At 43.9% G+C, this 23,552-nt stretch overlaps 1 protein-coding gene across 2 annotated transcripts in view; it reads right to left on the bottom strand.

The window, feature by feature from the left end:
• The window catches only part of adamtsl3 (ADAMTS-like 3), a 604,254-nt gene that overhangs the window by 153,926 nt on the left and 426,776 nt on the right, over positions 1–23,552 (bottom strand). For both annotated transcript variants that reach the window (XM_041175078.1, XM_041175080.1), the window contains 2 exons: positions 20,562–20,860; positions 18,729–18,858 (listed from right to left, as the gene is read on the bottom strand). In XM_041175078.1, the coding sequence (XP_041031012.1) occupies positions 18,729–18,858; positions 20,562–20,860 (429 nt within the window). The remainder of the gene's footprint in view (positions 1–18,728; positions 18,859–20,561; positions 20,861–23,552) is intronic.

Consider the following 23,552-nt stretch of genomic DNA (forward strand, 5'->3'; position numbering starts at 1 on the left):
ATGAAGACACCCCATTGAAATGGATTTCTTTGCTGCGTGTCCATCATCTTTTGTAGATGAAAGGATGCTGAGGTGGGTATTCATCTTTTGATCCAGGTAACTTGAGACAAAAATCTAGAAAAAAAGTCAAATGTGTACTGAATAGTTCCTCTAATTGTTCAGTGGTGCATGATATGGCTCTGAATGATCTAGATCACTACCCACGCTTATACTTCTGAGAAAGTTGATCTTAGCTGTGATGGGGCTACCAAAAGTTACCTCAGTGCCCCTGAACTAGGGGTAGAAAAATAAATCAGCTCCCACCCCTACATGGCATCGACTGAACTTTTTGGAAAGATAGAGCTCAACTGAAATGCTCCCATGGTTGCAAAATCCCTTGACACTCACCACCTAGACTCACCAATAAGGATGAGTCACTGGTAATAGAACCAGACCACAGCACAAGTTCCATATTTGAGGAGATGGAAAATTGTTGGGGCTGGGAGGGTGGCACTGGGGAGGGAGAAGGGGGTAAGGGTATATTGAAATAATTGCTACACAGTGTGCCAGTAGTTTTTTTTACATAGAAGTGTTAGGAAGCAGTTGGAAGAGCTGAACAATCATTAGGTAATTAATGTATTTGATATGCTTAATAGCAACACTAAGTTATTGAGATGTGGTATAACTGAGGAAGGTTTTTAGTTTACAATGAGTGTGTTGACTAATCATAAGGAGAACCTTCTTCCCACTAATGATAAGATCTATTTAAGTTTGAATGTACAATCTGATTGACTTGCATTCTTTCAAAGCCAACAAAGGCAATCATCACAGCTTGTTAACACAAATCATTGTATCTGGCTTAATGGGTACATAGTACCACTCAAATTCCAGAAAAGGACAGGCCATTACACTGCTATAACTTTACATCAAAGCAAGGTTGCCAAGAGGAAATTCAAACCGACAGTGATTACAAATATTCTTGTTGAAATTCAGTAGCAATGGATATGGCTGCAAAAATGCTGCTGGATTCTGTTGTCTTTGTATCAATTCTCACATCATCTATTTCCAAACTTATAACTATCATCTGTTTCTATTTTTCTCTTCAAAAGAATATTTTTCATGTCTCAGTATTACAATATCAATTAATCATCAGGCTACTGTATGGTGATCAAAGTTTATGGAAAGGAAATTAAGTTCTGGAAAGTATTATTTGCAGTTATATATGTATATATACATAGATATAGATATAGATATATACGTATAAACTGGTGGGACCCAGGACAGGGGGAGCAGGAAATTTCTGTTTGTTTTTCTTTCTCTTAATACTCTTTACTCAAGTTTGGCGCAGAGTTTCAAAATGTGACCAATATCCCAGTCAATATTTATCCCTTAACCAACATCATTTAAAAAAATGATTCCGTGCTTTGATCATTATCACACCGCTTGTTGGATCTTGCTGTGCACAAACTGCCTAGCATGTTTCCTACAAGACAGTAGTGACTGCACTTCACTTAGTTGGACATAAGGCACTCTGGGGCATCCTGAAATTGTGAGAAGTGCTGTAGAAATGCAAGTGTTTTTCTTCTATCAGTGTATTTCTGTTTACACTGAAATACCAAGTGTATTTCAATTCAAGTCTATTTACAAGTGTATTTCTATTTGTTTTCTTTCATTATCAATGCTCAAATAACAAGTACCCAGAGGGAATATTAAATCTGACAAGGAGCTGAGGATTCATGAGATGTGGGCTTCGCTGGCTGGGCCAGCATTTATTGCCCATCCCTAGTTGGTGGTGGTGAGCTGGCTTCTTGAACTACTGCAGTCCATGTGGTGTATGAACACCCACAGTGCTGTTAGGGAGGGAGTTCCAGGATTTTGACCCAGCAACAGTGAAGAAATGGCAATATATTTCCAAGTCAGAGACTTGGAGGGGAACTTCCAGGTGATGGTGTTTCCATCTATCTGCTGCCCTTGTACTTCTGGATGGTAGCGGTCATGGGTTTGGAAGGTGCTATCAAAGGAGCCTTGGTGAATTCCTGCAGTGCATCTTGTAGATGGTACACACTTCTGCCACTGTGCGTCGATGGTGGAGGGAATGAATGTTTGTGGATGGGGTGCCAATTAAGTGGGCTGCTTTGTCCTGGATGGTGTCAAGCTTCTTGAGTGTTGTGGGAGCTGCACTCATCCAGGCAAGTGGGGAGTATTCCATCACGCTCCTGACTTGTGCCTTGTAGATGGTAGACAGGCTTTGGGGAGTCAGGAGGTGAGTTACTCGTCACGGCTTTCCTAGCCTCTGACCTGCTCTTGTGGCCACAGTATTTATACGGCTAGTCCAGTTCAGTTTCTGGTCAACGGTAACCCGCAGGATATTGATCGTGGGGGATTCAGTGATGGTAATGCCATTGAACATCAAAGGGCGATGGTTGGATTCTCTCGTGTTGGAGATGGTCATTGTCTGACACTTGTGTGGCATGAATGTTACTTGCTACACACACTAAGCTTGGATATTGTCCAGGTCTTGCTGCATTTGGACATGGACTGCTTCAGTATCTGAGGAAGTGCGAATGGTGCTGAACATTGTGCAATCATCAGCGAACATCCCCACTTCTGATCTTATGATGCAAGGAAGATCATTGATGAAGCAGCTGAAGATGGTCGGGCTGAGGACACTACCCTGAGGAACTCCTGCAGTGATGCCCTGGAGCTAAAATGACTGACCTCCAACAACCACAATCATCTTCCTTTGTGCTAGGTATGTCTCCAACCAGTGGAAAGTTTTCCCCCAGGTTCCCATTTATTCCAGTTTTGTTAGGACTCCTTGATGCCACACGCTGTCAAATGCGGCCTTGATGTCAAAGGCAGTCACTCTCACCTTGGGAGTTCAGCTCTTTTTTCTACATTTGAACAAAGGCTGTAATGTGGTCAGGAGCTGAGTGGCCCTGGCAAAACCCAAACTGGGTGTCAGTGAGCAGGTTATTGCTAAGCAAGTGCTTAATAGCACAATTGATGACCTTTCCATTACTTTACTGATCATGGAGAGTAGACTGATGGGGCAGTAATTGATAGGTTGAATTTGTCCTGCTTTTTGTGTACAGGACATACCTGGGCAATTTTCCATGTAGCCGGGTAGATGCCAGTGTTGTAGCTGTACTGGAACAGCTTGGCTAGGGGAACGGCAAGTTCTGGAGCACAAGTCTTCAGTACTATTGCTGGAATATTGCCAGGGCTTATAGCCTTTGCAGTATCCAGTGCCTTCAGCCATTTCTTGGTATCACGTCGAGAGAATCGAATTGGCTGAAGACTGACATCTATGATGCTGAGGACCTCTGGCTGAAAACTGTAGCAAATGCTTCAGCCTTATCTTTTGCACTAATGTGCTGGGCTCCTCCATCATTGAAGAGTGAGTTGTTTAATTGTCCATCACCATTCACAACTAGATGTGGCAGGACTGCAGATCTTAGATTTGTTCTGTTGGTTGTGGGATTGCTTAGATCTGTCTAATCTTGCTGCTTATGCTGTTTGGCACACAAGTAGTCCTGTGTTATAGCTTCACCAGGTTGACACCTCATTTTAAGGCATGTCTGGTGCTGCTCCTGGTATGCTCTCCTGCACTCTTCATTGAACCACGGTTAATCCCCTGGTTTGATGATAATGTTAAAGTGGGGGATATGCCGGGGCCATGAGGCTACAGATTGTATTCAAGTACAATTCTGCTGTCGCTGATGGCCCACGGTGCCTCATTTGCTAGGTCTATTCAAAATCTATCCTATTTAGCAATGTGGTAGTGCCACACAACGTGATGTAGGATATCCTCAATGTGAAGGCGGAACACAAGGACTGTGCGGTGGTCACTCCTACCGATACTGTCATGGACAGATGCATCTGCGGCAGGCAGGTTGGTGAAGATGAAGTCAAGTATATTTTTCCCTCTTGTTGGTTCCCTCACAACCTGCCACAGACCCAGTCTAGCAGCTAAGTCATTTAGGACTTGACCAGCTCGGTCAATAGTGGTGCTACCGAGCCACTCTTGGTAATGGACATAGAAGTCCCCCACCCAGAGCACATTCTGTGCTCTTGCCACCCTCAGTGCTTCCTCCAAGTGGTGTTCAACATGGAGGAGCACTGATACATCAGCTGAGGTAATCAGCAGGAGGTTTCCTTGCCCACGTTTCACCTGATGCCATGAGACTTGGGTTCAGATGTTGAAGAGTCTCAGGACAATTCCCTCCCGACCACCTTTTCTGGGCCTGTCCTGCCGGTGGGACAGGACATAGCCAGGGATGGTGATGATGGTGTCTGGGGCATCTATAAGGTATGATTCCGTGAGGATGGCTATGTTAAGCTGTTGGTTGATTAGTCTGTGAGACAGCCCTCCCAAATTTGGCACTAGCCCCCAGGTGTTGCTAAGGAGGACTTTGCAGGGTCGACAGGGCTGCAATTGCCACTGTCACTTCCGGTGCCTCGGTCGATGCCGGGTGGTCCATCCAGTTTCATTCCTTTTTTGTGACTTTGTAGTGGTTTGTTACAACTGAGTGGCTTACTAGGCCATTTCAGAGGGCATGTAAGAGTCAACCACATTGCTGTGAGTCTAGAGTCACGTGTAGGCCAGACTTCCTTCCCTAAAGGACATTAACGAACCAGATGGATTTTTACAACAATTGACAAAGGTTCCATGGTCATTGTTAGACATTTAATTCCAGATTTTTACTGCATTGAGCTGGCAGGATTTGAACCCAGGTCCCCAGAGCATTAACCCAGGTCTCTGGGTTACTAGTCCAGAAGACAATAGTCCAGCGACAATACCACTATGCCGTTGCCTCCCCTATCCAAGTTTCCAACATGGATTTAAATTTCTCACATGCAAAACTTCCTGCTAACAGAGCAAATTGGGAAAATTATACCCCTCATCTGTTTGTTCTGGTCATTTACAGGAACATTAAAGATGCCATGGAATCATTTGAAATAAAGTAAAGAGTTCACTGATACCCTGGCCAACATTTCGCCTTCAACCAATACCACAAAAAATGAACCAATTCATTTCATCGCTGCTTGTGGGATGTTGCTGCTTTGCTTGGCTACCTAGCCATAATAGGAGCCACAGAGAAATTCCTTGTATGAAGCACTGAGCCCTTTGATGCAGTAATACTGCATAAGCACAAGTTGTTTTCTTTACATATTCTAGAAATTCACAACTCCATATTCTATCGAAAAAATTATGACAGGCAAGTCAAAATGACTTCCACCACCACCACCCTGGGTGTATTTTCTTATCGCATTGTTTAAAAAGGATCAACTGGGTGAAGCAAACTGAGGGGAATCAGGGAAGACCACATGTGTGCAGCACAGTGCCACTGACTTTCCAACCATTTTAATGAATGTGTGAAAACCAGGTAAGTACCACTTAGGGAGGAAAAAAAATGTAGGACAAGGAGGAGGAAGGAGTGGGTGAAGTAAGAAATGGTCGTGTGAAACCATGTTAAAAACAAGATTTGTGAATTTACTTGCTGGAAACCGGTAGTTTAATTTCAAAACGATTGAAATGGAGACAAGCTGTCTGTAAAGCCACATCAGGAACAATGGCCTCGAAAGAGATGAATCGGGGCCATCTCCTATTCCATTAGCAAAGCACCCAGACAATCACTTAGGTACTCAACTGGGTGGAGACAAACCATTTGACATAATCACTTGGACAATGAGCCACTGTCTGAGAGGGGAATTTCCAGCCGTGATCTAATAAAGGTAAATTAATTCCATAGCCATGACCATATTTGGGTCACTGGACAGATAGAAAGAGAAGTTATATGGCAAGCCAACCCTCTGTGTGTTTTAAGCATCTGTCTTCTCTTCAGAACAGGACCAGCAACTGAGGCACTGAAGGAACATGACCCTGAGTGGGGTCCTTCCCTCTCTCTCCAACGACCTTGCAAGTTTTAAACCCTGTCGGCTGATTTTGACCATCCAGGTGCCACAGACAGAAATTTTAAAAATAACTCAACCTAGCACTGTTGTCACCAGAAAAATAGATGAATCATCTGTTTCTATTTTTAAACTGCCTCAACAGTGAAAGCAGCAGGACCACTGAGTTGAGCCTGAAGCCAGCCAAGTCACCAACCATCAAGAGCTGTAAACCTCTTTAATTTTACAGGACTCTAATTTACTTAATCTAACCTCCCACTGTAATCTGTGTATGTGTGAACTTCAAGTGTGTGTGTGTGTGCGAAAGTAATGTATTTTTATTATTTTACTCAAACCTGGTTAAGTACAATAAAAACTATCTTTTTTTTCTCTTTCGAATACTCAAGAAAACAGGGCTGAATGTGTCTTATGGTCTTAGCATGTAAACGGTTAAACATTCATGGAATTGGCACATACCCATTTTTTTAAAAAAGCCTGTTGCAGTCAAGAGGAGAGGGAAAGAAGGGGAGGTATTTGACCCCTCCTCATCTGATTGTAATAATAGAATAAGAGGACACGAAGTTGGGGCCTGGCAAGAGGGGGGTGTAAGCTCCGCGTTAGAAAATATTGAAGTGATTCCACTCAGCATCACTAACATGTTTCCAGGCAGAGGTACCCCTTTTAAATATGGGAGGACAAGTTTCAATTGGGAGCAGGAGACAAAAGTTGGTGATTAGGTTGCAGTGACATGGAAGAAAAACCCACGCATCAAGCAGGGAAGAACAAGATACTAAGATGAAGATCAGAAACTGCCATTTAAGAGCAAAAGAGGTGGAGAGGCACAGTGCTGGCTGACCTCCACTTTGTCAATTATCAGTGTGCTACTCTGCTCCATCACTTGGGCACAGGCTCTGCTAATTCCTGCTTCCAAGCTTGTTTAAACATGCACTGTTTTGTAGCTACCTTTCTTTTTTAACCCTTCCAGCTTTTGAAAAGGCTAGAAAGTAATTTTTGTCCCTGCCTATAGTCACCTGTCTTTTTTATTCTGGTGGTGTCCTTTATGGGTGAAAGAGGTTCCCTAATTCCAGCCCCTTCCACTGTCAAAAAGCAGCTTCCAGGCCTAATCCAGTCAAGAGGCTGCATCATGTTAAATGAGAGCTACCCAGGAAGATATGGTGAGGTTGTCACTGTCAACTTGGGTGACTGAAAAGCTCAGCATCGGAAGAGAAATATAGACCCCTTACTTGAATCGCTGTTTTCAAAAGTGAAAGGTTAATTTCACACAATAAGGCAAATATTTTTGGTGCCAATACCTCCAAATCTAAGAATCAGTGATTTTAAAAGCAACAATTGGCAGTTCAGTTAAGCAAGTTGGACAAATTTGTTTCTCCTTCACTTTTCCACCTTCCAGAGATGGATCAACATCTTTGGCCATTACATGTAACACAGGGGTATTTTCTGAGCTCTTTGTAATTTCTTTCCAAGCCCAATTGTCATTTGTGGTAACTGCAAAATGGTGAGTTGTTTGCTTCCAGTTTGTTGTATTACACAGGAGATGATGACGAACTGACTGCTGCTTTAATCCTAATAGTCATTCATGACTTTCTAATAGTTGCACCTCAGTAATTAAAGCAGCAATCAATCCACAATTTAAGCATAAAGATTGATTTCTAACAACACTACTGTGAATTACGATTGAGATTAACGATTAAAGGGCCAATCTACAACACTATAAATTACTATTGAAATTAACTACAAAGCAAAACACAGCCAAATGTAGTGAGATTCAATCAGCCAGCAATGCCAGAGACCAACATAACTGCTGCAACCTCAGGTCCCAGGTTCCGTTACCTTCAGGCAGTAAGCAGCTTTGGGATCAACGTTTCAGGCTGCAGCCAAGACAAAACTTGGAAGCTCCAGGCTCCAGTTCAGCAAAGCAATGTGCTTCAACAGCCCCAACTTCCGGCTTCCTCTGCAGTCAGCTCTCTGCAGCCTATGTTCATGCGTGGGTGCCATTGATCAAGTGTGCATGTGCAGTCCCAAAATGGGTACACAAGCGCAGAAGCGCTGAGAGTGTCTTGCAAGTAATCACCACTCTGAATTTTTATCCCTCAAGCAACATTACCAAAACATTATCACACTGCTGCTTGTGGGAGCTTGCTGTGCACAAATTGGTCGCCGTGTTTCCTACCTTAAGACCGTGACTATACTTCAAAAGAGCTTTGGCTGCAAAGCTCCTTGTAATATCCTGCGTTCAAGAAAAAAAGCTATATAAATGCAAATGCTTCCAAGCCGCATTGTGCACCTCCTCACCATCAAAAAAGGATGATGTCTTCCTGAGCACTACAGACACTGTTCTGCCGAATAATTTCTTATATGAATGGGTTTCTATGAATCCAGAATTTTACTTCACAAAAATAATTTCTCATTGATCGTATGGACTGCAGATACAATGAAGGCAGCAGACATTGCTGCAGTGTTAACACGAGAAATATGGAGTGATGTTTTCAAATATATACTGAACTAATATAAATTAAAAATGTGGCTGTCAATAGCATAATAAAGACAGACAGTGAATTAACTTTGCAGACACAGAAAAGTCAGACATTTGGAACTCACAGAATGTTTAACCATGTGGTCAGCCTGTTTCTAGTAACTATTAGGTTTTTGGGGGATTTATTTCACAGTTGATAATTTTTCTGTGCTGTTCATTGTAGGTAATCATCAGACAAGCAAACGTTTTCGATAGGTCACCTCTGTGTTCATCTAGAGTGAAAGTTTAATTATCCAGCATAATGGAGCACACACTCTTGGCCAATAATGGAAATGGGATGGCTAAAGAGAGCCTTATATTTGTCTATTTTAAAATGGTTGTTCACCAATGTGGTGCCATTCTGACTCCCTATAGTTATTACGGCCAACATCTGGATTCACCAACACTACCCTATTACCCCCCACCCCATCACCACTTCTCTTAGCAAGTAACTCCGGTGTCAAATGGTTTCTTTAGAAGAATTGATAAAGATCTTCACGATTGGGATGGCTATATGATTCAGGCTGGAGAGACTAGCTGCAGGAACATTAGAAGGAGACAGTGGTGCAGTTGTAATGTCACTAAGACTAGTAATCCAGAGGCTCAGGCTAATGCTCCAGGGGACATGGGTTCAAATCCCACCATGGCAGCTGGAGGAATTAATTTTTAAAAATCTGGATTTGAAAGCTAGTCTCGTTAATGGTGACCATGCAACTGTCATTGATTGTCATGAAAACCCATCTAGTTCACTAATGTCCTTTAGGGAAGGAAATCTGCCATCCTTACCTGGTCTGGCCTACATGTGAAGCCTGACAATGTAGTTGACTCTTAACTGCCCTCTGAAATGGCCTAGCAAGCCACTCAGTTCAAGGTCTACTAGGGATGGACAACAAATGCCAGCCTTGCCAGTGACACCTGCATCTCATGAAACAATAAAAAAAAAATCACCATCAAAGATTTATTTACTATCAATTATATTTATTTATTGGCTAATTCACTTTCACAACATTATAAATGTACAGCACTGGAGGATGACATGCCACCTATTGTGCCTGATCCAATTGAAAAATAGCTATCTAGCCTAATACCACTTTACACTCTTGGTTTTAGCCCTGTAGGTTACTGCAATTCATGTGTATATCAAAGTGTTCTTTAAACATGATGAGAGTTTCTGCCTCTACCACCCTCTCAGGCATTGAGCTCCAGAGCCACACCATCCTCTGAGTGAAAACATTTCTCCTCAACCACCCTCTATTCTTTCTGCCAATTACTTTAAATCTACGCTCCCAGTTATTGACCTTTTTGCTGACAAAAATGGGTCCTTCCTTTCTTCTCTATCGAGGCTGCTCATAATTTTATGCACATCAATTAAATCTCTCCCCCCACCCAAGCTTTTACTGTCCCAGAGAAAGCAACCCCAGCCTATCCGATCTTTCCTCATGATCGACTTCTCGAATGAAATATTCTAGAGATTATGTTCTTTACCAGGATTATCCATAGGCAAATCGTTGGTGTGACTGCTTCTGTCAAGGGTGAGTCACATTCCAGTATCATAGCTTCTGATGAAAGCTCATCAATCTGATGCATAAACTCAGATTTCTTTCTCCACAGATGCTGCCTGCCTTCACGAGTGTTTCCAGCATTTTAGGTCTTTATGTCAGACTTCCAGCATCTGCGGTATCCTGCTTTTGCACCACAAATGTGATTTAAAGCAGAGCTTATAGTGATCAGAGAAGATCACTAAGTGATCAGTGCTTTAATTCAAGTTTTCTGTCCTTTTACTGATGCAGCTGCCAAAGCAACTCTTCATTCCATCTGTGTTAGTGATCTAAAAACCATGTTTCCTTCATTTTTTTGCTCCGTATGGGCCATTAGGGATATCTAGCTGAACTGCAAGTAGATAAACAAACATTGGAACACAAGTGTACAGACAGCAAGGGTCACAGAAAATTGAACTCATCTACACATCTAATAAGGAGCTGCCAAAGCTTACATTGATGATGAAGTGAAAAAACATTGTGTAATATTTCTCCCTCTGCACACGGCCAGGGGTCAAACCTTACAACTCTTTAAAACGTTAGGGCCGAAATTCCACTCAAAACACAAAGGAGACATAAGACCGTTTTGCAGGGCACGTTTTGTGCCTCAGGCACAGAGAAGGGACCTCCCCGAGTTTTCCCAACTGGCATTATAACGTGCGGCTGCGGACGCCAAAGGGATAGAATTAAGGCCGCATCAACACTTTTCGTCTTCAGAAAATTCTCAGGTTCATCTGGTTTTGTTGTGAGCTGTGGCCAAACAAGCCAGAAGTCTCTATTTTCCCAGGGAGAAGTAAGGACAGCTGCCTTTTCCGAGATAGCCCGGAAGGTTTAATTGAACCTAGTCACGGCAATGAGGTATCCCATTTTTGCTTCTGAATGACAGTCAAATTAAATGGCTTGACAGAGATGGCCAAGCAGGTGAATGCATTTTTTTGCTCCGAAGAGGCCAAGTTCCAAGATGGGGAACAACTCAGCACCTTAAAATTTGCACAGGGAAATTGAGTGCAGTACTTATTGCTTTCAGTCACTGCCCAACATTCCTGCAGCATACACACTGGCTGGAATCAGTCTCTCCGCCAAATAGTTCTGGCAAGTAGTTCTGGATCGAGACATCTAAACTAGGTTGCAGACTCTAGAATACCCAGCATTTCGCTAGCAGCACCTGATGGCACTCCTATACCAGCACCACAAAAATGGGGACAGAATTAAGGGGGGCAGGAGTATCCCACAGATGGCAGGAGCTCAGCAGAGAGTGAGGCAGACAAAGTTCAGGCAGGGTCATGGAGAAGAATCCCAACCACAGAGGTTCCCCTTCAGCTAGTTGAGATGTTCCATTACCTGTACACATCGTTTTGGCCCTGACCCACATCAAGCTTGTCTTTTCCTGGTAAAGCTCTCATTGGCCTCAGAGGCCACAGATGGCACCATGACACACTCGCCAAATCCAAACTTTGATGCTGTGTGTTCATGCTCTCTTCAGATTTCTTTGTATCAATGGAGCTCAAATCCAATTTGCATATCTGATTACTGAAACGAGGCTCTTGCACATTCTCTGAGAGCTTTTTACAGGAGCCACAAATTTAGGAGTTGTGCAAGCTTAGCAGGCATCCAGAAAATCACTCACCAACCAGTTTGCTAGTCTAATTCATGCAAGTTCTCGTGCTCACCAGAAATTGTTTTCCTGTTTTGGTCCTGTTAGGAACATGAAACACTATATGCCAATGACATCCCTTACCTTGGCTGAATGATTTAGTTAGCAAGATCCTACCTGCTGAATTGTATAGCGGTGGCTCCAAATCTCTAACTTCCTCTCACCTCACACCTTCTGAGAACTTAGCTTTCTCCAACCCTGATCTCTTCATCTCCATTTACTTCACTCCACCAGTTGTGCCTTAAACTACTAAGCCATTAAGCTCTGGAATTATCTCCTCAAACCTCTTTGGCTCTCCATTGCTCTTGCCTGCTTTAGGATTCTGCTTAAAGCCTAACCCTCCGGCCAAGCTTCAGGTCACCTGCCCTTTGACTTGGTGCCAACTGTTGCCAGATCATTGCCTGTGCCTAACAGGTGCTATATAAATGCAGGTTTTAGTTGTTGCGTGGCACAACTTGGCTTTAGTCATCTCCTTATAATACAGCAATAGCTATTATATCAATGAAACCCTATGGATAGCTGGGACTGTGAGCCATAAAGGCTGAGCACAATGCTGGTGTTCACAGTTAATGCAGTATTTATCATTAACAGACCCACACACAAGCAAAGCTTGCACAGCTACTCAGTGACATAACTATATCTGGCACAATTGATTTGTGCTCTAGAACAGTTTGTGCTTTAAATTGTTCACCTTGATTACAATTAGACTTAAAAAATTCCCATGTCAATTGACACATGAGGCAGCATGTGCTTATGTCTGTTTCCATAGCTACATTCTACCTGGAACAGGTCACCAGCCAGCCGCCAGAGCCTATAGCTTGAGGGGTGCCAATCGGCATCAAACATGGCTGATCAGGAGGCTCTCCTGCTCTTTCCACCTGCCATAAGCATTGGGAGGCTGTGGCGGTAGTGGTAATCCAGAGCCCAGGCTAATGCTCTGGGGATGTGGATTCAAATCATATCAATGGCAGCTGGTGGAATTTCATTTCAGTCACCAACAAATCTGGAATTGAAACTTAGTCTTAGGGATGGCGACCGTGAAACTGTTGTCCATTGTTGTAAAAACCCATCTGGTTCACTAGTGTCCTTTAGGGGAGGAAATCTGCCGCCCTTACATGCTCTGGCCTACTTGTGACTCCAAACCCACATTAAGAGACCCACAGACTCCGAAATGACCTAGCAAGCCACTCAGTTCAAGGATAATTAGGAATGGGCAACAAATGCTGGCCTTGCCAGTGATGCACACATCCCATGAAAGTTTAAAAAGTAAGCATATTTATGTAAAAATAAGCCACTTGGCCATGTTATGAACACATCTTCCATGGCCTTCAAGTTATGGGAATTGAACCTGGAGTTTCTGGCTCAGAGGCCAGGACACTATCTATTGTGTCACAGGACCGCCCTTTATAACACCCTCTTCCTCAATTCTTGGTTGTTTGTTCGGGGGAGGGGGGGGGGGCACGGGGAGGTTAGCTGAATCCCCAAAACTCAAAAAAATTAGCTTCAAACTGACATACTGAGAAGGCTTTGAAGCGTACAATTGCAACAGCCTTGGTGAAAGACTTGGACTCACAGGACATGTTCTGCTTTCAAGGTGATTTCAGACTTTTTGGGAGCCATTTCCCTTACCTTGGAGTTTACTCAACTTCACCTCACTTCCCTGCTGTCAGCTTTCACTGCAGCGTGGGAGCAGCTTATGTAGCTATACCATGGAACTTGGATAAGCAGCAACAGGAGAACCACATCAATAGCAGAAGCAGTAGCAATGATGCCAACAACTTCAGCACAAACAGCTGCCTTCTCTGCAGCCACACACTCTTCTACAGGGCAAAAGGGATGGACACAGAGCGAAGGAAGCAATACCCCATAGCATAGGCACAGGGGCAAGACTTGGCCATCAGGGCAGGAGGCCACAGTTGCAGCGCTGCCTGGATGGTGCAGGGTGCAAAGATTGAGAAGGGGAAGAGATCTAAGATTCCCCATCTACACTTTCTCCACCTGTCCTCTCATAGCCCATCTGCAATCTCCTGCGGGCCAAGAGCTGGAGAGCACTTGGCTCCATTTCACTGAAGGTGAACCATCAAGGCGAGGCTTTCCTTCATCTAGTGTAAAGTGGCAGACAGAGTGTGCAGGCCACTGGTCCAGGTCAGCACACACTCAAGTGACCTGCTCTGTTTGATTCTTCATGTTGGTGGCCATTCTTCCCATGGAGGTGGATATCAGCACAAATGCCTGAGGCATCATGGTACTCAGGTGAGAGATGGATTCCACCATTCTCTCTCCAAGGGTGCACACTGGAAATGCTGACAGAAGAACTCACATTTCCCATTGCTGCTCCAGAAACGTCACTCTCATGAATGACTCCTGAGAGTCAGTAACTATGCCCAGTTAAGTAGAGGTTGGAGTGTCTTGTGACCTCTGACAAGGACACTCCAGCACTATCCCTGCCTCCAGCTCCTGCTCACATGGTGTGTGCCTCACCATATGACAGCTCATCTACCTCCTACTGCAATATTCACCAAGGTACAGGATGTCCTTGCTTTAAGTTGCCCCACTTAACACCATTTTGTTTCGAAGCCTATGGTTTAGGGCCTGTTTTGCCGATTTATGTTGCCATTTTGGTTTTTATGTCATTTGTGTAGGTCGTTGGTAGAGATGCACATCATCATAGCACGATGTTGTGCATCTTCATCCTTGTTGATAGAGCAATGGAATGGTACTGTCAGAAGGTTTGCCTGCAACCATAGGAGTTGGCTTAAGAGATTCCTAGATCAGCCCTGTTTCCGCCCAGCTTGCGACCTCATTCTCATCCTGCTTCTAACCTGCTCGCAGTCTTGACCTAGCCTGATTTCTAACCTGCTTGCTACCTCACTCCCACCATGCTCACTGCCCTGCTCGCCAGCTCACTCCCACCCTGTTTCTAACCTGCTCGCTGCCTCACTCCTGCCCCGTTTTCACCTAGCTTGCTGCCTCACTCCCAACCCCGCTCACTGCCCTGCTCGCTGTATGGCTCGCTAGCTTGCTCACCGCCTGACTCCAAATGACCCAGAGTGCTATCGATTCGCTAATTCCACATCCAGGTAACAAGACCGGGGACAGACTCGCTGGGGGTCAGGGAGAGACTCACCGGGAGTTGGGGAGATGCTCGCTGGGGGTCGGAAGAGAGTCACTGGGGAACCTAATTCCAGCTTATACATTAATTTTTATGCAAAAATCTGATTTGCTTAATGCTGTTTCACTTAAAGTCATACTTCTAAAGAAATCAACCAGGCTGTGAAATGAGGAATTACTGTTTGTGTATCTGTGCTAGTGAAGGGTGCGCATGAGTCATGTGGTGGTGCATCCTCAGAGAGCTCGGCCTCCTCTTGCTCCAGCTCCTCCTTCACCCTCGAAGGGCCAGTGGGAGACTGAGTTGTTGCTGACATGGGGATTGTGCATATCATGATAGTTCAGTGAGGGATGAGATTAATTTAACATGAATGACTGTTAAGTGCCAAGTGCTGGTGTGATCAGCACTTGGCTGTCATCAGGCCTGTGGGCCACCCTCCATGGGGTTGATGCCTAATGTCTGTGCCACTCTGCAGATCTCCAAGGTGTCGCCCTACACTGTGGTCAGGGTGGTTGTGGATGCAGAGCCACCCCAGTTCTTTGCCTCTCCCTGGAGTTCTGCGCTTTTCTCCACAATGTGAGAGAGCTGAGAGTTTTAAGTGTGTGAAGCGGAATATGTGGAGATGATGGAATAAGAATCCTTATGAAAGGTGACTGTGAAAGATGAGGCAGGGATGGAAACAGGATGCGGGAGTTGGCTGTTCAGATGAAGATGTGAGGAGATGCCTGGAGATAAAGGAGTGTGTGAAATTGCAAGGTGTGTCAGTCAGAGGAGTGACCAGAGAGTGATTGATGCCACCTGAAAGTCGGATGGAACTCACTTTTCCTGACCTAATGAGGTCATAAAGCCTTTCTACTGTATCCAGATCCTGGGCACCACATTGCTGCTGCTGACATGCTCCGTATTATTCCAACCTCGCCTATTTAGCCTGGGTGGCTGCCCTCTTCTGCTCATCTTGAGGAAACTGCAGGTTCTCCCAAAACCTCAATGCCTCCAGAATGACTTCCAGGAAGAGTCAGAGCACTGGGGACGAAGGGCAGCCTTTCCACATCTTTCTTCCACTTATTAGCCTCCACCAGACCTTGACAATCAAGGTTTCCTGCAGCCATTCTGACCCCTACCGGGGTCTCTTTAAAGAAAGATCCGGCATTGACAGAGTGCAGGTCATCACGGCATCCACACTCTCTGATTGGTCAGGAATCAGGAAGTGTTATGGCTGAGTTAAAAAGTCTCAGCAAAGCCCGCTTCAGCTGGCCCCTCTGCAGCTGGTGTGCAGGTCTGCTCAGATATAATACCACGCTTCATCTTTTATTTAACAGCGTTAGCTCCAGGTCAGAACTCACTTTTCATTGGTATCTTCCCCTGTACAATTCTGCTGGAGTTTCTCAGAAAGCAAGTGGAGTTAAAAGAAAAGTTCATTACCATTCTATTGGTGAGGCCTCCCTGTTTACTCACATGCTTCAAAAGTAACTCGTGTATGTGAATTGCTTTGAGATGTATGGGCTTGATAATTCGCCATATACAAAGTTCTTTCTGATCAACACAGAAGAGGAAAATCTGGCCCTTCATGACTGAAAGTTGTAACCACTAATTTCAAGCATATTTCCAACAGGGTCACATTCCAATGACGAGAAACTGAAGGCAAATCAGTAGAGAAAATAAACAATCATAAAAATTAGGAAGAATACTATTCCACAGTTCATACCACAACTACGTTTCTGGTTATTTGAAAGGTTTCGAGGTCCCAAGTGTATCTTCTAATTTTACAGAAATGACTTCTAAAGGAAACCAACTTTCAATTTCCTCTGTTTATTTAGTTCAACTGCACCACGTCCACATGACAAGAGTAAGCAAGGAATCTGCTCTCAGGCCTTTTATAATGTTGCCATATTACGGATTAGTCACTAGGAGGTACAAGAGTATCGTGTAGGAGAGAATTCCCCTTCCCCACAGGGATGGCTGGTATCTGCACACTGGCTTCCCCAGGGATTAGACAGATCCACCATTTGGGGAATGCACAGGGTCAGGAGCCATAAATCAATGTCTTCTATCACACTGTTGCACATTAGTGAACATCCTGCACTATATGCTGCTTAAAAGCTCTATCCCAAGCTTTTATAGGCCTAGCTTGGTCGTCAAGCAGTCTGCAGCACCCAAACATTAATCACTGATTATTTAAGTCAACATTAACTCTGACTTTAAAAGAAACGTTTATATGTCTTCATTTAAAACTTTTTTATAAGCATGTAACCTAGTAACTGTTTCACTGCACTCGCAACCCAGAGAAATCCTACATTTGTGCATGTGGTCTTGCTGAATTTGCCCCATAGCTCACTGTATCACCCAATAACCCGAAAGGTTATGAATATGAACTGGTACTGGGTCTCTCAGGTATCTGTTTTAGACTTCAAACCTAATGATTGGAGGCAGATACTGTAGTCTGCATTTGTCTCTACCTTTTTGTTGTGTCTCTTATAGAGAGCCAGTGTGGGCTTGACAGGCCACATAGCCTCCTTCTAAGCTGTAACCATTCTGTGATGCTCACACTAGGATGAAAAATTAGGTGAAAATGCTAAACCATTGCTTGTGTTTTTAACATAATGTAGCATCTGTCCAAATAAAAATAAGCTTATTTAAACAAAACAATGATGACCGAATCTTGCTGTATATCAAATGTTAAACTTCCTGTCATTGTCAGTTCAGGAATGCTGGATACATACAACACTATTATTGTTAAACCAGGTGGGATGTCAAACACAATTTCAAAAGGCAATGCGGGAAAATTAATGGATCATTGTTATCGGTGTTGCTGCCCACTCCTTCAAACTGTTTCAATTGCAGGATTCCTGCCTCAGCAGCCTCCCTCCATACCCTCCCTGTCACACCTCCTCCCTCCCCCAACCCCCACTCCTCCTCCCTCCCCCAATCCCCACTCCTCCTCCCTCCCCCAACTCCTCCTCCCTCCCCCAACCCCCACTCCTCCTCCCTTCCCCAACCCCCAACTCCTCCTCCCTCCCCCAACCCCCACTCCCCCTCCCTTCCCCAACTCCCACCCCTCCTCCCTCCCCCAACTCCTCCTCCCTCCCCCAACCCTCACTCCTCCTCCCTCCCCCAACACCCACTCCTCCTCCCTTCCCCAACACCCACTCCTCCTCCCTTCCCCAACCCCCACTCCTCCTCCCTTCCCCAACCCCAACTCCTCCTCCCCCCCCCAACCCCCACTCCTCCTCCCTTCCCCAACCCCCACTCCTCCTCCCTCGCCCAACCCCCACTCCTCCTCCCTCGCCCAACCCCCACTCCTCCTCCCTTCCCCAACCCCCACTCCTCCTCCCTTCCCCAACCCCCACTCCTCCTCCCTTCCCCAACCCCCACTCCTCCTCCCTTCCCCAACCCCCACTCCTCCTCCCTTCCCCAACCCCCACTCCTCCTCCCTCCCCCAACACCCACTCCTCCTCCCTCGCCCAACCCCCACTCCTCCTCCCTCGCCCAACCCCCACTCCTCCTCCCTTCCCCAACCCCCACTCCTCCTCCCTTCCCCAACCCCCACTCCTCCTCCCTTCCCCAACCCCCACTCCTCCTCCCTTCCCCAACCCCCACTCCTCCTCCCTCGCCCAACCCCCACCCCAACACTGCTCACCTCCATCGTGGCAAAACCCCGGAACACCGAAAATATGCAGATTATCTTGACATTGGAAACTGAGGTCTGGACACGCTGACACTCCAATGCAGCAGAATAGGTAGAGTGTGGAAATATCCCAAATTATGTTTTCTCAATTAATTGAATTGTAACCTAAGAGGAGCTTCACACAAATCACTATTCTGCCTCAAAGCTACAGCCCAACATTATTACAGAGGGCTGAAAGACAACAATGGGTTTGTGCATATCTCCCTTCACAACACTGTAGACTCGTCTAATTTAATTGAATATATTTCTCATTTAATTTGGAACATGAATTACAAAATACAAGGTGAAAAGCTGCTTTAAAGGTTTTTTCCCGGGATGTGACGAATGAAACATACCTGGGAGGACAAGGCTCAGTACCACACGCTCGAACCATATGTGGGGGACGTTTGAAGGCATCACACAGATTGTCATCCACACTTTCCTGTGTATGTTTGTTACGACACACAACTATCGTTTCCTGTTTCCCTGACAGTGAAAATAAAAACAAAGGAGTCAAGATTTGCACACAAGTTGCCTGAATTGATTAACTGATATGCAATGCTAAATAAGATAGGTCAGTAAATAACTTCTAGTACACCATGAAACTTCCAGTATAAATTAAGCATACAAAATACATCAGGCACATGGTTTATGTTTGCACGGGATGATGTAATAAACAATCTCTGCAGGCTTTTTTTAATGCCTTGAACTCTTGCTTACAAGTTTTACACCAGCAAAGTTCATACACACTTAAAATAAAGTTGTTTCCTATTTTTCAACATCAGAAGGCGGAGAATAAATATCTCCAAATTGGATTAACATTGCTCTGGGATTACGCAACAGGATATGCTTATAATAGGTACGACAAGAAGGTCACAAACTCTTTATCCAGCAAGTGATGGCTTGCTCCAGAGTGTCACATTTGACAATAATCTTCCACATTTATAAAACAGATTTTTTTTTTAAATTCTTGCTCGGTAGATAGGAGTCACTTGCAAAGCCAGCATTCATTATCCATTTCTTACTGCCATTCAGCAAGCTGCTGTAAGTCCATGTGGTGAAGGTATTTCCATAGTGGTGTTGAATAGGGAGTTCCAGAATTTTGATCAAGCAATATTTGCCCAGTTTAGGATGGTGTGTGATTTAGTGGTTGAATGTCAAAATGCTGTCTCAAGCACCCGCTTTTAAGCACTACTCCCCACAGATGATTAATTTTGGTAGAAAGTGTGGGAAGACAATATAAGGGGTAGAATTGTAAAGGCAGCAGAGGAACCTGGATGTGCGTGTGCACAATTCAATGAAGATGCGAGGACAGTTGAGAGCATGGTTAATACATACAGCATCATGGGCTTTATCAATGGGGACTTTGAGTGCAAAATCAAGGAAGTTATGTTAAATCTGTATAATACACTGGTTCAGCCTTATCTGAAATATCATGTCCAGTTTTGGGCACCACATTTCTGGTAGGCATCAGAGAGTGTACTTCAGTTATGTAGAAAGATTGAAGAAGTTGGCACAGCTCTCCTTGGAGAAGGGAAGGTTGAGAGGAGACCTGATAGCGGTGCTCAAAATGATGAGGGGTCTGGACAGAGTGGATAGGAAGAAACGGTTCCGTTTGGTGGAAGGATTGAGAACGAGGCAGCACAGATTTAGGTTAATTAGCAAAAGAAACAATGGCGACATGAGAATAAAAAATTCCACATAGTGAGCATTTAGGATTTGAAATGCACTGCCTGAGAGTGTGGTGGAGGCAGGGTCAATTGAGGCTTTTCAACGGGATTTGGGTCATTATTTGAAAAGGAAAAATTTGTGGAATGGCTGTGAGGAAAAAGGCAGGGGAGTGGCACTAGGTGAACTGCTCCTTCAGAGGGCCAGCACATACATGACAGGCCAAATGGCCTCCTTCTGTGCTGTAACCATTTACTGATTCTATGAGAGGAAAAGTAGCTGGGACTTAGGATCCTAATTACTACCTTGTGACCATTCCTGGAAGTATACAGGTGCAGAGCTTAGGCTGCATTGTGATGCTCCCTGTAATCAAATAGCTTGCTGACATTAATTTGGGTCAATTTCTGCTAAAGTAATGGAAAGAAGAAATGATTGCGCAGTAGTCCAGCTTAGTTTTAGAGCAAAAGAGAATTAAGAAACTCAACAGCACCATACTTGAAGTTATAAAAGAAAAAAAATACCTCTTAAACATGAAGCTGAACATGGGGTGAAACCTTCATATTCCCAGTCAAATTGTTCTTCCATCTCATTGTCATCCCGATCGTAGTAAGTCACCTCTGATTCATATGTTCCAGTAGCACCATCACACGGTGCAGAGAAACAAACTTGCTCGGTGGGCGGTTTATCTTCTTCACATTCCTCATCTGGCAGCTCTTCCACTGTTTGAGAAAATGAAAGCAGAACACGGCACTTGACTACTCGTACTTGTTTGCCAACTCCACATGAAGTACTGCATTGTGACCAGGGTTCAGGAATGAACCTGTGAAGGAACAAGAAAATAATGAGCATTACTGTCCATAGTTCAATATTAAACTTTATGCCCCCTGTCACCTCACACAACAAGTATAGCGCTCACTGTTATTTGTGTACAAATCAGACAACTACTTTTGTTGATGTGCGTAGTTAGACACAGAAGTAATGCATTTGGTATCTGAGATACCCTACTCATCTAAAAGCTACACGGAAATGGCATCTCACTCTCTGGTTTCCCATTCAAATGTATTGAATGGCATGAAGTTCCTGTACCGACTTCATTAGCAGCGGCTAAGAATGCCACAGGAAGTTGGAGCTTGCCCATTTCTGTCTCTTTTAATGGCATAGCAAGTCCTAATAATGTGAAACAACCTCTTTGGCACTGAAAATTCAGTTTTACAATTGTGGAATCTCATTTCTTCATCTTTTGGTTATTGTTTGAAATTTAAACTTTGTTTAAAAAACTATATACTTTTTTAAACTTTCCTTTTTGTCTTTTATCCTCCTCAGTCAATCCTGGCTTTATTTACCTCTCATCAACTTTTGATTGAATTCATTATTTTAACTGACACTTTCTGGGTCAGACTCTGTGCTACTCATTAGCAGTTCTTCATTCTGTTTGCTTAAGGAGACAGAGTTTCTTGCTCTGGTCTCACAGGTGCCCTCTTTGTCAAACTTGCCATTTTACCTTTGCTCTAGATTGGGGCATGTTGTAACTGTGAAGTCCTGTTCCCCTGTACTGGCCCCATTTCCACTGACAATCTGCAACACCACAGATTCACCAATATATTATTGAAACTACTGAATTAAGTCTCTGATGCACAAAGCAAAACTTAATGTAGGAAAACAAGACATACGAGGCTATGGGCCTATTGCTGAAAAATGGGATTAGCATAGTGAGGTACTTATTTGACTGTCGCAGACTTGATGAGCTGAAGGGCCTTTTTCTGTGCTGTAGACCTCTATGGCTCTATGACTCTAAAACAAACCATCCAGCAGAGTGGGGCCAAGTACATAATATATTTTCACTCACCAAAAATCCTCCATGCTCAGTAAAATACCTTTATTGCATTCGATTATACAAAAATTCTGCAACTAAAGTACATTCTTTTTAAGGCTATCCACTAGACTACGATTTAGGATTATGAAATGCAACTTCGGAAAGTTAAACATTAGCATTGTTCTCTAATGTAAATCTTCAAAATTTTGACAAATGGATCTGGATTAGCTCCGCTGTGTTTAAAAACAGCCCACCAAAATTCTCAGGAATGCATTCTTGTTACTTCTAAGCTCAGCTCTTATTAGCATCACTCACTCTTATTCATTATGGCTTTCCTTAAATCAGTCAATGGTTGTTCTTAATATTTAACTTACTTTGATGTATGGTGAAGGTTTGCTGGCACATTAAAGCTCATTCACCACTAGATCTCGAGATGATGGAATGGCTATGCTACTGAACTGCATGTCATTACTACAGTGCAGACATTATTTCCCATGGGAGTTACAATCTGATGCACAGTGCAGTGCCAACTGCCTGTAACACTGTTGTTAGCAGTCTTTTAGAAAACATTTACATACTTCAAAGTTTAAAAGCAATGGGCCCAACTTTTTCTTTGGATCCCTGCTTGTTGCAGGGCAGGGACAATGCACTGGCACAACTGTGCGCCAGGATTGGGGAATACAAACATGAGAGGCCTATAAGTGAAGCATGGATCAAGTCCTTGAAGCTGGCTAAGGTGTGCTTGACCCGAGAGATAATTGTTACTGTGCTGGGGCCGAATGGTAAGAATGGGCTCAAAAGCATGCTTTACACTGGAAGAGCAGAAAGGTTGACCAAAAGACTGTCAATTTGTATAGTTCAGCTCCTTAGCTATTAAACTATTTCTTCTGCTAAGTTTGGACAGTGCCAAGCATTAGTTACACCTGCACCTGTACATAGACTTTTTAATGGGCTTTCGGTCTAGAAGTTCATCCCAGCCAACTATCGAGAAAGGACAGGACAGAGCCCTTGGACCCATATGAACACAACAAGCAATTGTGTGTCAATCAGGTTGTCAAACTATTAGTGAGCAACGCAGAGTCTGAACCAGGAAGTGTCATAGTTAATTCACTGTCAAATAAGGTGCAGAAAGTGAAATTCAAGTCCACATAAGTTCTCAAAGAGCCCATCCTAATTACATATGCATAAACGGACTACAGTCACTCTTCTAAATCTTCAACTCTGATATCTAACAAAGATCAGGGTGAATTTCTGCACAATTCTGAATAAGGAATGAAACAGTGAAGCTCTTTGCAGGATTTTAAGGATGCAATTAGCTTATCCATGGTTTCGACCAAATATAGAACAAGGATGCAATAAACAACTTTGGAAGCCCAAAGAGGAATATCACTTCAGAAGTAGTTTATCAAAACATGTTGAGGGTTTTCTAAAATATTTGATTATTCTTGCTTTAATTAATGTGGTACTTTTAGAACTTGGGACAATTTTTTTGTTTTACCTCAAGTTCATATTGATTGAGAAGGGATGGTTCTGAGTCTTGAAACAAAAAGAATGGACTGTGTTTTCCAGGCCCTGTGATGGCAGACTTGGAGATAGGAGGATGGGAAAATAGTGGGGAGCTACAAAGGCTCAGCTTGTTGATGCAGTCCTGCCATCAATGAAGTCTCCTCTGGGCAGACAGGGAGCCAGATTGGCTGCC

The sequence above is a fragment of the Carcharodon carcharias genome, chromosome 26 (assembly GCF_017639515.1).
Source record: "Carcharodon carcharias isolate sCarCar2 chromosome 26, sCarCar2.pri, whole genome shotgun sequence".
Classification (NCBI taxonomy): Eukaryota; Metazoa; Chordata; class Chondrichthyes; order Lamniformes; family Lamnidae; genus Carcharodon; species Carcharodon carcharias.